The following is an 18,258-nucleotide window of genomic DNA, read 5'->3' as shown; positions in this document are numbered from 1 at the left end:
ATCACAAAGACTCATGAATGGCTATGCACTGTAGGGAATGTGAGGTCTCAATGCTTAAGGCATTGTTTATGTAGGATCAAAGCAACGGAGCAAACCTTGTTAATGAAATGTGGCAAAGGTATAACTAAATAATTATATATATATAATTATTATTATTATTCTTTACATTTCCAAAGAACAACCTATGAATACTCCTGTTTATACATATAATGAGCGAACAAATAAAGCGATGAGGAGGGGGGGAAACACAGCCAAATGTATGGAGAACAAACAGAAGAAGTAGACAGAAGAAAACATTGTAAAGGTGGGAGTCGGGGAATGCAAGATGTCATTATAATGCAAGTGTTTATGAAGGACATCTGTCGTTTAGCAAGCTCCCCCTGGGCGGCACAGTGTTTTAAATGACACAACGAGGGTGCATCTGAGAAGTCTTCCTTTTACTTGTCTCCTCTTCTTAGCCAAAATGTATTAGAAGACACTGGACCAGGGTGTTCAGTAAAAGAGAATATCTTGACGTTTATCACTACCTGTTCTACGAAATTGTGTGGACTAAGAAAAGAGAGAAGGAAAAATAAGCGGAAACAACATTAGAATACTCAGACATATGACATGTCTCTGTAGGATAGAATGCGTTTTTTTTGCCAACCCTGACACATTATGCACAAGTCATTGTTCCTTCACTCGGGCATGTCTCAACAAGAACTTGAGGTTATTGTCATATTTAATCTAGTCTACCGTTTTGCCTATCTTATTGTCATTGAATATTAGAAAAAGCACTCCCCCCATTATTATTTCAGAGGGTGGCCGAAATGTGCCAAGATTTTTAAAAATAAATATTTGTATATATAGTTTTGTTTCGTTAAGAAAGCCTGAATGTGAAGACACTTGGTTGATATAAACCATGTACCTAAACACCGAAGACATCAAATCTAAAGGAACTTCAGAAAAGATGTTAGGTTTCTCTGGAAAGTATGACAATTCTAATGTGTATAGTGAAGGGATACATACAGTACATACAGAAACAACACAGACTGCTGAAAAAAAAGAACCTCTTTTGGTCCTTTATAGAAAATGCACATTCGGGTGGACCAGGGTTTCAATAGCAGTCACAAGCTCCACAGAAACAACAAGCTCTCCGCAGAGATGGTAAGGCAGTTATATGATCACCAAGGAAACCACTCCACTTTTCATTATGGCAGGTTTCTCCCCCCCCCCACCCTCCCTTTTTTTTAAAAAGAAAGTAAAAACAGAACCACAATACATAATACCCATTCGAGTTATTGTTAAAGTAAATAGCTGCCCCGTAAAAATCTGCTCAGTAAAAAATATTCAAACTGTCTGTCTGTCTGTTTTTTTTAAAGTTTTTTTTGTTGTTGTTGTTGTCATTGGTTTGAACTGTATTCTAGGTCGGCTGGCTCGTTACGCTTTCAACAGTTAATGTGTATTTGATCCAGTTAGATCTCAGGGTAGAAAGAGGCGACATGTCAAAAGCACTGAAGCCAGCCTGCAGGATGCAGAATAGAGGGGGGGGAAAACATCAACAAAATCCCAAACTAAAGCAAACTCACAGAGTTCGACAGCTACTAAGGCAACTTTTGCCAAATACAATATAAGCCCATGTATATTGCAACACAACTATATATTAATTTAATAAAATACACAATATCGCTTTTGTACACATAACAATTTGGCTCAAATGCACAGAAATTGCAGTAAAATCAATAAAAATATGTCATTTTTTATGTAAACACATTTAAATCGTATACATTTACACATATAATGATATATGTATAGTGATAATGTGAAGGGACATTTTCTTGTTTGTTAATATTTTGGGGTATTTTTCTTTGAAACAGTGGCAGTGTCCTTTGCGGTTCTTTGAATAAATACCCCTCTTAACCTGTTCCTTTACTCCAGGACACCTTTTTTGCTCAAAGTTTTCTCATTTCATGTTTTCTTACAAAATGTATAAATATCTCGTTAATATCTGGACACTATACATGAATTCATACATATATTGATCTATATAATCATATAGATGTTATCTTTTCACAGTTGAGGAGAAAAAATGTCCCTTTTTATACAGGATTGTGATTTGCCTTGAGGCAGAGTCAGACACATGAAAATTCACCGTACACAAGGGACTGAAAGCTGATGATTTACATGTATTAGACGATTACACAGATGGCCAATTGTGTGTGTGTGTGTGTGTGTGTGTATGTGTATGTGTATGTGTGTGTGTGTGTGTGTGTGTGTGTGTGTGCGCGCGCGTGCACGCACGCATGTGCTCGTGTATTTTCAGTGTAGTGCATATGTATAAAATGGTGTCCACAGCTACACCAGTCAGGAAACATGAATGCTTAAATAGGGGGTGAGACACAGCTTACACATGTGAATATAAATGACAGGTGAAACATGGTTTACACTGTTAATAGTTTCCCCATCAGTACAACACTCTGGCCCTTTTTAGTCCATCGCTGACCCCAAATCTGAACACCCCTGATTAGCCAGCTTCCAACACACAGAATCCGCATTGAACACCAATAATAAAAAGTCAGAAAAGATAACGTTGCTTTTTTTGTCTTTCTGTCCTTCCCTGGTCCCCTTGGGGACCAGACTTTTGTTCCTCTGTTCCTACCTCGATTGTCATGTCTGACCATACGAAGTCCTCGTCTTTTTATGCCCGTGGCAATCACACTTAACAGAAATCAGCCTACACACAATCAGATATGTAGGATTTCACAAGAAACCATGAACAACACACTTATGAGCTGGTGGGCACTTAGATAAAAGCTTGCAAGGAGCCAGAAGCATAAGCCTCTGCCATCTGCTTTAAAGAATCCAAAACAAAAAAAGAGTTCATAAAGTCAACAGAATTCAAATGTTCAAATTTTAGTTAGTTATCAAGAATGGTAGCAATGTCACCACAACCAACTGGTGCCAAAGCAATATTATAAATTGTTTCCATTGTCCTTCCAGTTGTAGTTATTGTCAACAACAAATAATTTGATCACAGCTCCTATTATAAGAGCCTTAGTTGAGTTGATTTGGTTGGACAGTTTTCGATGGCAGTCGCATCCTTTCCTCTCCACTCGTCTCGCCTCCTATCATCGGCCTCCTTACTCTCTCTGAGTTCTCTGTGTCACTTCCTGAGTGTGCCAGTGGCCTCGCCTCCTCTGCAGTCCTGCAGCAGTTTGTCGATGTCCCTCACCACCTGGTCGGCGTCCATGCCGTCGTGGCCTGCCTCGAGCTCGGGCTGCTCCAGGACGCGCTCCATTTCCCCTGAGCACACCGCCTCCTGACTGATCCTGGACCGGGCCTCCGCTAGCACCTTGGCCACTGGGTCAGACGGAGGCATGGCCGGGTAGCCGCCCTGTTCTCTGCTTTGTTTGGCTGGTGACAGATACTGGCCATCAGGGGGGCCATAGTGGCCTGAGCAAGTGGCGGGCGGAGGCTTGCCCTCTGCACCGTCTGCTGGGCTCTTCACCGAGGAGCACGGGGAGGTGGTGGAGCAGCCCTTGGTGGGGCTGCCGGAGGCGGAGGGCACCTCTTGGAGCAAGGGGCTCAGCGCACGCTTGGCCTTCAGGTAGGGCTTGACGTTAGCGACCAGGATGGTGTGGTCCCGACGCTCCTTGCCAAAAGTACAGAAGGTCTTCTTGCCATTGGGGTTGACGGTCTCGTAGGTCTCTGTCTCTGGCACCGTCTCCATCCCTGCGGGCACAAACAGATTGTTCCGGTAGTCCACGCCCTCTGCTTGGTTGCCCCCCGCTGGGAACTGCGGCATCCAGCAGCGGTCAGAGTGACCCAGCACCCTGCACTCCTCTGTGCAATTCACACAATCCTCATCTGCAGAGACACAAAATAAAGACAAAGGGGGTGGGGTTACAGGTGAGGTCACAACATGCAGAAATAATGCACTGCACATGTAATATAATTACACCACGCAGAGAGGGCAGCTAAAAAACAATAAGTGCATCACTGAATTCTGCAGAGCCGAAAGTCCAAGGCTGGGTAATTATAGCTAGACATATAATCAAATAATGTGAAAATGTGAACACACGCACAGGCGCATGCACGCACGCACGCACGCACGCACGCACGCACGCACGCACGCACGCACGCACGCACACACACACACACACACACACACACACACACACACACACACACACACACACACACACACACACACACACACACACACACACACACACACACACACGCACACACACTCTCTTTCCAGGGAACACCTGCTGGGCGAATATGCATTTTCCAAAGCTCTGATCAAGGGGATGGCAGAGCATACAGAGAGGATGGGACGGGGGTGGGCTACAGAGAGAGGATGGGATGGGGGTGGGCTACAGAGAGGAAAACAACAACAGTTGAGGTTTGGCAAAGGCATAATGCCGTTATCATAAATTCATGTCACTGAGCTTTGAAGCCCTCCCTAGACAGAGAGACGGTGCCAAACGCCTTGTGCTTCTTCCCTATGTGTGTTCCTGCATGTTTATTTGTTAGCCGAAGAGAGGCAGACACACACGCACGCACGCACACACACACACACACACACACACACACACACACACTCACGCGCGCATCTACACGCACAAATACCCATGTGCTTGTGTGTGTGTGTGTGCGTGTGTGCTAGTTTGCTTGTGAGAAAGAGGATGCGCGCACGCATTCTCCTCTTTCATCTCTATTCAGAAGGATGCACACTCTGGCTGATTACGGGAGTGTTCATAGCTGTGTGAAATGGATCCAGAAATGGGTAGGGGGGTGGGGGGGGGAATCACATTTCTTTCTCCCCTATTGGGCACAGGGTGAAAAACAGAGGAAGAAAGAGCATCTGTTGTCCCACAAATGGAATGTTTCCATTGGCCAGGTAGCCTATACGTGGGATGAAGCTAAGACAACAGACTGGAAGACCCAGATATACCATGACTTCATAATATATGATACAATGAGCTATGTATTACATATATTCTAGTCAGATCCAATATCAAATAATGGTTGCAGGTTATTCTTAGCATTTGTGACCAAATTGAGAGACTGCCATTGGATTTTTTTTAATTTTCGTTTTTTCATGTCATATGAAAGCAGGGAATCATAGCTTAAAATGTACATATTGGTTGTTCAGTTTGACCCACCAGTTTTGGAGATATGGCTTATAGAGTAATGGCTTGCAGAAAACAGCGAGTTGAGAAAACAGGCTTGAAAGGTTCACTTCTGTGGACTCTAACATTACACCTAGCTACATGTTTAAAGGAGCATTCAGTGATTTGGAAAACCACCCAGTCCAACCCGGTAACAAAATGTGCACATGCACGCTCTACAGTGGGGGGAAGTGCAACAGGCCAAAAGCATGTGCACCAAGGCCCGCCCCCACTCGATCATGATTGGAGGAAGGCCCCACTCATCCTGATTGGATGAAGGTTTTGCCACCCGCCACCAAAACTGAAACTAGGGTTTTTTGACCCCAGGGGCTCACTGGGGACAGGGAGGAACTCCTTATATGGTCAGCACACTCTATAGTAGGGAGGATTATCCAGAAAAAAAGAAAAAATAAGTGATATTTGAATTAAGTCAAATCACTGAATATACCTTTAAGCATTTATTTCATATTTACATGTCGATTTCAGCTCTGACACTTATTTCAGACATGCTCTAGTGTGCTATGAACTCATAACAAAAATTAAAAAATAGTTTGCTCTGGTGAAAAGCTGGAATTTGCGCGATGGCAGTCTCTCAGTCAAATCTGGTCACATTATGATACAATGAGCTTCTTCAATCCATATGTATTACATATTCCAGTCAGATCCAATATCAAATAATGGTTGCAGGTTATTCTTAGCATTTGTTTGACTGGTACTGGATTATAGAGTGGGTGGAATTTTACATCTTGCAGCAGATGAGTGACCCTAAGTCAACTAAGTATAATTGGCTCTCAATGCTTTTCATTGAATGACTAAACTTTCTGACTCACACAATGCAGTACAGTGTGAGATTCTACGGCGAATCTAACCTGCCTGCCAATATGATTTAGCCCTGGGTTGAGTTTTACATATCTGAGCATACCACTACAAAATACAAATTCTCATGATAAAGCTTTCGCCAACAATCAGTCTTAATCACATTATAGTGATACTCGATCTACTAAATGACATCTCATACTCCTCATGCAACTCCTTATAATGCTGTTAATATCAGTGTAGGTTGATTTAGGTCGCATTCAGACCTCTACTTCGGTAGACTCCATGTGAATGGGCAGAGAAGCTGAATTATTCTTGCAGATTTAATTTGCTGCGTTTGCCTTCACACTAGTTGTGTGAAAACCGCACCAAGGAAACGCAGCAGGGAACGTTATCAATGTGTTCAATTAACTACAGAGTGAAATCAATGGTGTTAAATATATACTTCAACTTGAAGTATAATATTGTATACTTGAAGTTCAAGTAATAGTTAGGACTACGGATGCAGTGTGTCGTCGGGGACTGGACGTGTGTGTGTGTGTGTGCGTGCGTGCGTGCGTGTGTGCGTGCGTGCGTGCGCATCACTGTTCTTTTGGGCACCCGGCACATGGCCAAGGCACAGCGCAGAAGGGAGCGCAAAATGATCCGAAGCTTACAATCTGTACTCCCAGAGTCCCATTGATGATCCGATCACCATATAAAATGATTATGCATATGCAATGTTAGCCTATAGATCATGCTGAGCTAAACATGTGTTTCATTTAGAAGTATTTATATTTAAACAAGATGAAGAAAGTCTCCACTCGGATCCCCACACAGTGTTACAGACAGAATATTATGTACACTGCAGTGTTTTTATGTGTTTCCTTAAAAAAAATATGCCTTCTCCGTCTCCAACTGTGTTTAGTGTTTACTCCTCATTCTTCCGCCACAGTTTTGCTTCATTTCCTTTATTTGATTCGGATTGCATTCACACCTGCAGTGAATCAAAGTCAAGTGCACGTGGAAGCAAAGCGAAACCCCTGTTTGTTGGCAAAGTAGAATGCGGTTGTTTAATCCGCATCAGAGTTCGAATGAGACTTCACACCTGCCAAACGTAGCACACTTTCCAATAATACGCAACAGGATTTGTTTTAATCGCAGTATAACATTCTGGTGTGAATGCGACCTTAGAGTTGTGTACACTGTTTGTCTCTGCCTCTGAAATTAACAGGGGAACTTGCATGCCTGTAGTAAAAAAACATTTTGATCATGCCTACCTGCATGAAATCATAATCACATTCTGGGTTTGGGATTTGGCATTGAGGCAATACATACTTTCCTCAAAACAGGAGAGGTTAAGCGTTTTATACAGTATCAAACTAATACAATGTGGTACTGTTGATGTGAGAGTCTGGATTAAGTGGATGTGGTTGGGTTCACTTGGGCATAGGCTTGTCTTTGCAGTGTTGCAGGTCAGCAGCCCCAATTCCCAAGAGACTGCTCTCCTAAGCCACAGAGGATGAGCTTAAGACTTCACAAATGGTTAAGGAAGGCCAAATTCCACTGCCAAAGCGAGGCTGACATTGCCCATGCTGAAGCAGTCATCTGGGAGGAAATAAAAGGAAACACAGAAAAGGGGAAGCTTGACCAGTTTGAGACAGAGTAAATTGAAATGGTGGGGGGTGAGAGCATGTCAATGCCCAGACCCACACAAAGCAAGTACACTATGTCTGTCTGTGTTTGTGCAAGAGTGATTTGAGATTAGAAAAAGGAAGTCCAGACCCCATGTCAAGGCACACAAATCGGTCCACAGCTGAAATCAATTTTTACACTTTCAGAGCCAATAACAACAAAGCTAAACACACATCCAAACACTAGTCTACAAGACACTAGATCCTACATACACAACACTAACTGGTTGGCTTCCCAGTTCCCACACCCAGCTGGTCTGCATTGCAGACACAGAATTAACTTGGCCTCCACAATGTCTTCATGCTCTCCCAAGGTGCTTGTCCATTCACAGGGCAGTGAGGGCACATATTAAAACATAAATAATCCATGGAGACATATTTCCCTGCATCTAGTTGGAGGGAATATTACGGATAGCTTATTCATGTTGGAGCTGCACGTTCAACCTTGAGACTCCTCATGTATATGGCTAACAATATGACATAAAGGACGACATTCATCTCTCTCTCTCTCTCTCTCTCTCTCTCTCGTTGTGCTATAGAGGCAGTCTACCAAGGTCATAGTGACGATTCATTTGCTATAGACGTTGACAGTTATCAACTTTAATGTTGTAACTGGTATCAATCTAACTGTAATGTAGACTTACCAAAAGGCCTCTGGCTGTAACATTGCACTACTGTACATGTTTATGCTCCTGTAGAATAAGCCACACATCTGTTTAATTTTCCATGCCATGGAGAAATACTACATACAATCCAAAATGTTACCACCCACCGCAAATGTCACGTGAGTTTCTACTATTCTAGATCCCAGAGTCAGGAGACACGATCGTAAAACGACAATCATACAATCAACTACAAGATTTTACCACACTATTAACAATATAAAGACAACAATTACAGTTGAAGTTAAGTTAGTCCCTTCATTTTAAATAGCTAATAAGGGCTACGTGTACACTTTTGGAGTTACAAAATGATAAATAGATAAATGGGAGACAATAAACACAGTGGATTTTACTGTGTACAATATTTCTGGCATATTGACAAAGTAAATTAAAGTTATCTTAGATTTTTCAACATAACCTTCACTTTTTTATTGGCCTAAAATATTGTCTATATACATACATTCATGAATCCACCTGCTGACAGGCTGTCATCATTGATTTATTTTATAGGGGGTAATATGTGACCACACCATTAACTCTTTGAGAGTTTCAAGGATTTCTATATAGTTTTTAGACTTCTCTATGGCAGAATGGCGTTTTTGAATGATTTATTGAAAATTCTCTGCTGTGAATGTGTGACAACGAAAGACCTTCAGAGAAAGCTTGGCTTGTCTGCTTCCAGGAAAAAAATGAACTGAGTTGATAAAATGTTTAGTTTTTGTGTTGGAAGCCATTTAAAAGAGCCTGCATTTACACTGGGTAGTGTTTCTAGGACAACAAAAAAAGTTATGCCCGGTTGAAGTTTTATTTTCTAAATAACTTTTTTTCTGCTGGGCGTACATAGCCATGCAATATCTCATTTTAAAGGGTGAGTTGTCTAGTTCAATTAAAATAAAATAAAAAGTTTCTCACATGTACCACTGTAGATATTTTGCCATCTATAAATAGCATGGTCAGTCATGATCAATCTGACCTATCCAGCTAAAAGTCCCCCTAGCTCTGAAATGGAACATCATATAAACTCAATTCTTTTTTGGGGTAAAATTAGACATTCTAACGCACATTTTGATATATACCATGTTTACATAGTCTTACCAGTACCGTGTATCTCAAAAACCTGTTGTGAAGAAACAGTTTTGATAAAAAACACATCCAAGGACATTGTTTTGATATGACTTTGTGCCCATGATATGTATCAAAATATAGACTTGAATGTATACTGTATTATAACAAAAAAATTGGGTTCTTACCATCTACCGTTACAGAGTAAATCACAGTTGAAACTCGCTTAGTCAAACCATAAACCTCAGAATAGTGAACAAAATAGCCATGACAGGTCTAACTCATTGTAAAAGCTTGTCTTTTATTTTTTATGACTACTAACATAATACAATTATAATAAATATTACAGAAAATAAATAGGCCTACATACAAAACAGTTGTCCCCAAACCACTGCATTCCAGTTGTTCTTGACGGTGTGTGTGTGTGTAGGCTAAATTTAAAAAAAAAAACAACTGAAATGAATGAATGCATCCGGTTCAGTGTCGGAGAACTCCATCGCAGTCTTGACTCTTCGTCTTCATCATCATCATCATCATCATCCTCCTCCTCCTCATCTGATGCCAGTTCTAAATATATAAAAATAAACATTTAGCTGTAGTCAGCCCGGCCAATAGCCAGTTGGGGGGGGGGGGGACGTAGGCTATCTGACATCATCGTCATCATCATCATCACACGGAGACACACTAAACAATGTACAATCATGATTGTATACAATATACAATGAATGCAATTATCATGCAAGCTCAGACGTCAATGAAACGTCATACAGATCTTATATAATACGCTACTGTTAGCTTCACTCCCCGTCCCCCCTCCGATCCTTGTAGCAAGGTCATCATAACCAACCACGCGTTGCTTCAGTAAACGATGCATGTTTGTTCTCCGTCTTTGTAGACAGTAAATAAAAGGAGCGAACATTACTCTAAAGATCAGATCGCCTATAAGGCACGCTACAATATAAAATACTTGTACTGCCATGCGTGCATGCCTGCTACGATACATTTGTACTGCACCAACCAACCGATCGACACCAACCCCCCCTCCAGCCATTAGCCAGCACCAATGCACCGACCAACACCATTAGCCAGCACCTTTGGTGCTGGCTAATGGCTGGGGGCCATCGTGGTGAGTCATTCTGGCGTCATGATCTGACTAGTAGTAGTAATTATCCAAGCATCTATTTGTAGCGATCATCTTATGATTTCTGATCACTATAGAAGGGCATTTTCTACAATAAGATTACCTCAAAACATTCCGGGTTGATCGTCTTCTTCAATGGTTTCCCGGTATAGCTCATCGGACGACGATGGGGAGACAATGAAAAAAGGAGGGAGGGAGCAGCGAGTCTCGCTGTAAGCACTGGACCAGGGCTACTCCGCCTGGAGAAGGCGACTGGGACGCGTATGGATCAATACTACTACCACAAAACTCGCTCAAATAAATAGTACTGCTTTCAACTTTTTCTGCTAGAAAATCGCTCGGGCGAGACGGCAAAACAGGCAAAACAATGAAAACTATGAAGACTCCCTCTGCCCCCACTGTTTACAGGGGGTGGGACCAGCTTCCAATGGCAACACGTACACGTGTGTCACGTGACACGGGTTTTCTGGGTAATGTAGTTGGAATATAAGCTCAGGAATTTAAACAGCGCTTCGGAGCATATTAATATGTTTAGATTCATCAAAAACTGTGAAGACGCCAATTGGCGTCATTGATCATTTACGGAATTCTGATGAAGACGCCAATTGGCGTCTTTCACCTTCTAAGGGTTAACAACCTATACAAGGCAATATTTTATTATGCTTTTAGTAGCTTGTGACGTGTCAAACTAGGGGCTTTTCATGATTCTGGATCCATTCCAAGCATTAAAAAAACACTTGGGCTAAAAATGGCCATAGCCGTCATCAAGACTCATCATGGCTATTTTTAGCCCAAGAGAGTGTTTTTTGTGGAAAACTAATGCTTGGAATGGATTCAGTGGAGGACAGCACCTCAACTTCAGAATGTGAAAAGTGTGCCTGTGCATATTTCCCTAAACACCCCCCACCCCCAGGCCGACGCCTGCCCCCCCTCTGGCCCCATGTGCCCATCTAAACACCCCCCACCCCCAGGCAGACGCCTTCCCCCCCCCTGGCCCCATGTGCCCATCCCTTCTCATATTATTACCCAGCGCTGTGATTAATGTCCCCTCAACCACGGGGGGATGAGTGCAGGAGCAGATCTGTACTCACCGCCTATTGCCAGCAGCACAACAGCAGGGGAGATATAGATAGCATTATTTGAGGATGGGAGACGACTAGAGCTTCCCCAAAAGTTGTAAAATATTGAATGCTATCATCAACATATACTGCATCCATTTTTAATCCATCTCTCTGCACTGGCTAGCTTTGTACTTCCATGCACACCTGGGTCCTCATTACACAGCCTTCGGAGACACTGAGACATGGGATTATAGTTGGAGGATGATCTAAGAGCATGTGCAGGCTTGTTACACGCACATGTGCGCACACTTGTATTTTTGTAGTCCCCCAACCCTCCCAAGGTGGACAAGAGGAAAGGCAGCTGACAAATTTCACCAAGCATCTGTGGCAGACCATGACTGCACCTGTTCACCTGAGGGGGCTCACAGTGTGTGTGTGTGTGTGTGTGTGTGTGTGTGTGTATGTGCGTGTTTGCGTGCGTGCGTGCGTGTGTGTGTGTGTGTGTGTGTGTGTGTGTGTGTGTGTGTGTGTGTGTGTGTGTGTGTGCGCGTGCGCGCGCGTTCGTGCGTGTGTGGTGGGACTCTCCTGTGCGTAATCCCCCTCACCCATTGCTATCCAGTCCAGCTGATGCTTTGCCAGGCTTTAAAAAAGAGAGTAATGAAATTGTGACTCTGAATAAGAGAAGATTGCTTGCAATTTAAGGTGGAGATGGTCGAGAGAAGGGTTTTTCTGTGTGTATGCATTGTACTCCATGTATACTGTATGTATGTATGTATGTATGTACTTATGTATGTATGTATGTATGTATGTATGTATGTGGTTAAAATGGGTAAGGTTTTAAAAAGGCAAAAGCATGCTCTGTTGCACTGGCCTAATAGTGGGTCCTTAAAAACTGCTTCAACTTCTGAGATTCTGAGAAAAAAAAAACAAAAAAAAAACGTGGTGCAAATCTTTGAATATATATTTCAGAGCGAACGTTTTTAACTAAAATATTTGCTTCTGGGGGGTCCCTGGAACTACATATTTTGAGATGGGGGTTCCGTGGCCCAACAGAAATAATTCGGGGGGTCCTTGACATGAAAAAGGTTGAGCACAACTGACGTAGAAACATGGGTTTTTCAGAAAACTATTAGGATTTAGAAGCCTTTTTTTTAATCGACATCAGTCTAGAATGGGTTATGGTCTATTTCAGTCTTGGGGACTGTTAAAGCTCCCATTCCTCTCAACAGAAAAAAAGAAATAGGACATAAAATCTGATTTTATATTTTATATTGCAATCCCTCTGAGCCTGAATGATAAAGCCTCAGGCTTCCTTCCACAGCTAGATGTTATGGTGTGAATTTAGCCTACTCTTTAAGATAACATACCGTAAGTTAATTAGAATATACTGATATTTCTCAGCAAATCAATCAGCCAGTGGGCACAGCATTGTTATGGAAATGAGTGCTCAAGTGCATTACTAGAAATCTGTTCCTAGTTTGTGTTTGAAATCAAAACATTATGTTAAAAAAACGGGTTCTCCTCCACAATCAGGGAACATATTTTGCCAGCATCTCTTGCTCGTTTAAACAATATTTTCATTACATTACATTCCCATTTGTTTGATGGCTTTATCACATGACCGTTTAATCAGCAGCTAACACAGTTTTGAGGAGTTGATCATCTCATGTATTGACAGGAGATGCATCACATTAAACAAATTTAAATCTGCAAATAAATATTATAAATATATATTATATTATTATGTAAATTGTACAGTTACATTTACATCATCTTTGCTACATTGTGGAATTGTGTTTGTATCTTCTTAAAAGGCAAACCTATTAACATATTGCCCAAAATATATTTGTGAATAGACACATCAGGTAGCCCATAAAATCAGCTGAATAATGTTGAATGAATGAATAATTGTCCTATGAATACTCTTATAATACTGTTTCACGGTCACCACTACCTATGCAAAGACAATGATGCTGGAACTCCTTGTGCTCCATGTCGGCTATGGGAACTAAAATGCTAACATGGGAACAAAAGTTTCACAGAAGACATTCCACATGCAGCTAAATAAGAGGAATATCTGCCCCTCTGATTGGCCATTGCTCGACTCGGTTGCTGCTCATTTGCACAAAGTTGGAGTTTTGCTCAAGTTCCTTTTTTTGTCAAAGCAATTTTGTTGCCCAGCAACCTTTTGGAGATGAATAACTTCCAGACGCTTCCGGGTACAGTACATCTCCCCTGTGTGATAGCTTTTATCACAGTGGGAGGCCAGAGAATACCAACTCACAGCAGGAGATGCTTGGCGGCATAAGGGAACCCAGCACAGCACTGAGAATGAACCAAGGACAAAATGTCTCTGGATCAAACACATCCTCTCTTCAGGCATTTCCACACACACCACAGCTCCCCCCCCCCAACAACTAATGCCGGGCTAAGTTGTTCAAAGGAACACCCTGAGGGGGAGACTGTTCATGTATAGGAGGGGGTGAAGCAGGGATAGAGGAGGGGATGAAGAGGAGACCAGGCTCATGCTCAACACGCAAACAAACACACAAAGCCTAATCAATGGTGCACAAGAGGAGCTACGCCGCGCTGTGGGTGTTGTGAGCGAATATAGGCATACGGGTAACAGAGGTCAGTGACATGTAGGGACGACTGGTTGTTGTTTATGGATTCATGCAGGTCTCAAAAGCAATATTTTTTCCTAGCACACGTCACCGAATCTGACTTTCCCTTAAAATGCATGACATTGTAGAAATTTGAAATTGTTATCAATTGTGGCTGGGTAAAAGGTTGCAGCTTTGTGGCATTGTGTACAGGATGGCCTCTCTTGTCAATAGGAACACACTGAGGACTCATCCTGGCCAGGCTACTGCTTGGTCTCACACTTACAACTCATTTAAAGGGATATTTCACTTTCAAATAAAATAAACATAAAAAAGTGTGAAATATTCATTTAAGCTCTGCTCATTATGCATTATGGCTCAGGGTAGAGGACAGCTAATTGCAAATGGCCTGATCTACAAGATACACTACACCACAAAGACACACATGCACCTGTCAAACTACTTCAGAATCATTAAAGAAATCATTTCCTAATAATAATGACTCAACCAGACAATCTGGTGCACTTCCCCCTCTTGAGATTCTAACTCCCTTTTTCTCTTGAATTTCTTGACCTCTGACTTGTCAGTAAATGACTGGACGGTCATCATTGGTCACCAGGTCATTCAATTCATGGCTTCTCAGCTAGTGGAAAGAAAATAACAAAAATCAACAAATCCTACATAACTAACTAAAGTCAGGGACCACATACAATACCTTCACGGACCACCTGTTGAAAAGCCCTGTTCTATAATATGTGACCACATTTGACTGAGGGACTGCCATTGGATTTTTTTTAATTTTCGTTTTTTTCATGTCATATGAAAGCAGCAGGGAATCATAGCTTCAGATTGACATATTGGTTGTCCAGTTTGACCCACCAGTTTTGGAGCTATGGCTTATAGAGTAATGTCTTGCAGAAAACAACAAGTTGAGAAAACAGGCTTGAAAGGTTCACTTCTGTTTTTACACCTTACATTAACATTACACCTAGCTACATGTTTAAGCATATATTTCATATTTACATGTCGATTTCAGCTCTGACGCTTATTTCAGACATGCTCTAGTATGTGAAGAGTCTGCCTGTGCTATTAACTCATTTTGAAAAAAAGAAAAAAAATGTTCTCCTCTGGTGAAAAGCTGGAATTTGCACGATGGCAATCTGGTCACATATCAACTATCAAAGGCGCCAGAGGTTAGACAAGCAAAACAAAAAACAAAAACAAGTAAAACACCTCTCACTATTTCTGGTGTTATCTGCTGACAATCAGATATCGTCTCGTAAAAACAAAAAAGGGAAAAAAAGCAAAAGAACCTGACAAGCGGGTTCAACAGCAGCAAACCGCCATGGGAAACTATCCAATGCAAAAACAAAAAGTGCTGAGAACAGCCAAAGTGATGTTTATCTGTAAACATGTCAGTGAAGAGTGACAGAAGTCTTCAGAGAGTGACCTATCCGTCAGCAACCTAGTGTTCACAATAATGTGAAGCTGTTTTCATTCAGCCGCTGTCATAGTAAGTTTCCTTTATTGATCCCGCCATGGGAATTTCAGTCGCCCTGAGACAGCACGGCAGTTACACTTACAGAGTTACAGATTCGGAGTTGGAAACAGCAATACAAAGGGAAGAAATAAGAAGAAGCACCAACAATAAAGAACAAAAGTATACACCTACTATATACAACTATCCTGTACTATGCAGAAAAAACAACACCAGACACCAGGTTACAGTGTCCTCACAGTTTCCCACCCAAAACAAAAAAGTGTCAGTTTCAAAACGTGCAATCAGTGCAATGCAAATAAAAGTGACAGTGTCCAGTGTCCACAGTGCAATCAGTACAATAACCACACCCTAAAGTGTCATTAGAGCTCATAGTCCTTAAATGGTAAATGGTGCATTTATACAGCGCCTTTATCCAAGGCGCTTTACATAGATTGTGCAACAATGGAATGCGGAAGTGCTCATTCCATCTCAATGGGATAGTTCCAATGTGCGGCGGAAGCCATGCAAGGTACCAACCAGCACATCGGGAGCAATTTGGGGTTCAGTGTCTTGCCCAAGGACACTTCGACACTTCGACAGGAGGAGCCGGGATTTGAACCGCCGACCAATGGATCATTGGACGACCTGCTCTACCTCTTGAGCCACAGTCGCCCTCCGTGGTACATCTTTGGAGACATGCTAGACAATAATGTTGAATAGAGGCCATGCTTGAAGCACCCTTTTAGCTTACCCACATGAACCCTAGCGTCTCTATTCTGGGCATGCCATAATAGGCAGAAGCAGGTGAAAATGTGAAGAAAATAGCACATCTACTGCAACATGTTGCAGTGTGAGAACATCGGCTATTTTCGGATAAGAGATTTGTTGTAAAGGGAAAAAGGAGGGTACCGAGTGTAGACCCCTGGGGGCCCCCTGGTCAACATATAGGGCTTAAGTGGATAGTTTTCATCACCCACAGCGGTTTGGGAGAAACTAAGTGGACAGACCTGGTCTGAATACCCATGATACCTTGATGAAGAGCTTAATGGTCGATAAAAATAGCAACGTGGGGTTTGGGGATGTGGGGGTGGGGTTACTGCTAACCATACTCAGAGGTGTAGCAATAACTCAAGGTCACTGAGGAAACATTCTGGCTTCAGCAGTAGGCTACGTCAAAGTCCTGAGTGTTAATTTAACTGAAATGTTACCCGTACGGGTCAATGTTTAGACTTAATTAACACCTGGGATTCTGCTGTGTTTATAACCTTCAGTCTTTTCCAATCCCAACATATGACTGAAGACACTGAAAGTGTATATTTTATACATAGAGCTACTACTGCATGCACTGACTCCCACTAAAAGTGTTGTAATGCAAAGGAATCCATCAGATGGGGATATTATAAAAATCACTTGAACAATAATGTCAAAAAAGTGAATAGTACTAAACTTCTTATCTAATGTAGCCAAAATTATATTAAAAATCACACCCATGTGAAGTAAGTGGTGCAACTCCGTGTGGGGGTCCCCGGAACTTCCAGACCCCCAGGAACGCGCCCAGGGGGCCGGGCTGGTTCCGGCGAGCCGCCCCGTCCAAATGCTATTTTCGTGCTCAGACCCAGCCAGCCAGCCAGCCAGGCAGACACACAAAGCTCCTTAATGAAGTGGTTGCACCACTTAATAAAAAACTATGTTTACTATGGTGTGAAAAAGATCACTAAGCCAAAATCTCACGTACCACCCGCCTTGTACCACCCGCCTTGTCATAGTTACGTAAAGTAAGGGTGATTTTGTAATCCATTCGCTCAGATCAATCATACAATATCAATATTTACCTATAGGCTATACATTAGTATGTTTTTTATATCCACAAAACATAACATAAAACCCCCACACCAAGGAGAATGAAGATTATTACAAAAGCTAATAAAACTAAATAAAAGGAAAATAAAACCAGACTTGTGATACTATAAATAATAGTTAAGGTCAGAGTAATCTAGTAAGAGAGTGGCGACACGCTTTGATCTTGCCGCAAAGCGGGGTGCTATCGGCTATAGTTCCAAACATTGGAACTATCCCATTGAGATAGAATGGGAATAGCATTCCATTGTTACAATGGGAGTCAACGCTAGTTGACTAGATTTACTAGATTACTCTGGTTAAGGTATAATAACACCCAAATCATCTCTCGCAGATTTCTCGCAAAACGCAAAAGCCGACTATAAAGAGAAATGCAGAAGAACAGCAGTTCTAATGTGGCACAGACAGGCAGATAAGACATACATAGTGTGGATCTACCAGGTAGGTAACAAAAAAACGACTGGGGGGACAGATAGGGTGACGGGAAGGAACAGAGACCGCCAGAAACAGACACATGCAGGGTTCCGCTCTGCCTTATACCTGGAGGAAGACACGGCGGGTGCCCTGAAGGGTGGCAGAGGAGACGCGAGGAGGACTTATTAGAAGACAAGGCGAGAAGCATGGCGAATCAGTGTCTAATCCTCCGTTTCCTCTAAGCCTGTGTAATTAGGACATGGGGGATCGCAACATGACAGAGGATGCTTCTAGACCGTGCTGTGCGGATACTTTCCCCGTGCTTTTAGCCCA

At 42.2% G+C, this 18,258-nt stretch overlaps 1 protein-coding gene across 1 annotated transcript in view; it reads right to left on the bottom strand.

Annotated features, from left to right (window-relative positions):
• Positions 1-1,594: 1,594 nt before the first annotated feature.
• The window catches only part of pcdh17 (protocadherin 17), a gene marked incomplete at its 5' end in the record, with an annotated part of 75,954 nt that continues 59,290 nt past the window's right edge, over positions 1,595-18,258 (bottom strand). The window contains one exon of the mRNA XM_079497498.1: positions 1,595-3,846. Coding sequence (XP_079353624.1) covers positions 3,143-3,846 — 704 coding nt within the window. The 3' untranslated portion in view covers positions 1,595-3,142. The remainder of the gene's footprint in view (positions 3,847-18,258) is intronic.

This window comes from Electrona antarctica (assembly GCF_951216825.1).
Source record: "Electrona antarctica genome assembly, chromosome: 3".
Lineage (NCBI taxonomy): Eukaryota > Metazoa > Chordata > Actinopteri > Myctophiformes > Myctophidae > Electrona > Electrona antarctica.
The sequence above is the reverse complement of the archived record's forward strand: the minus strand, read 5'-3'. Positions and strand labels throughout refer to the sequence as shown.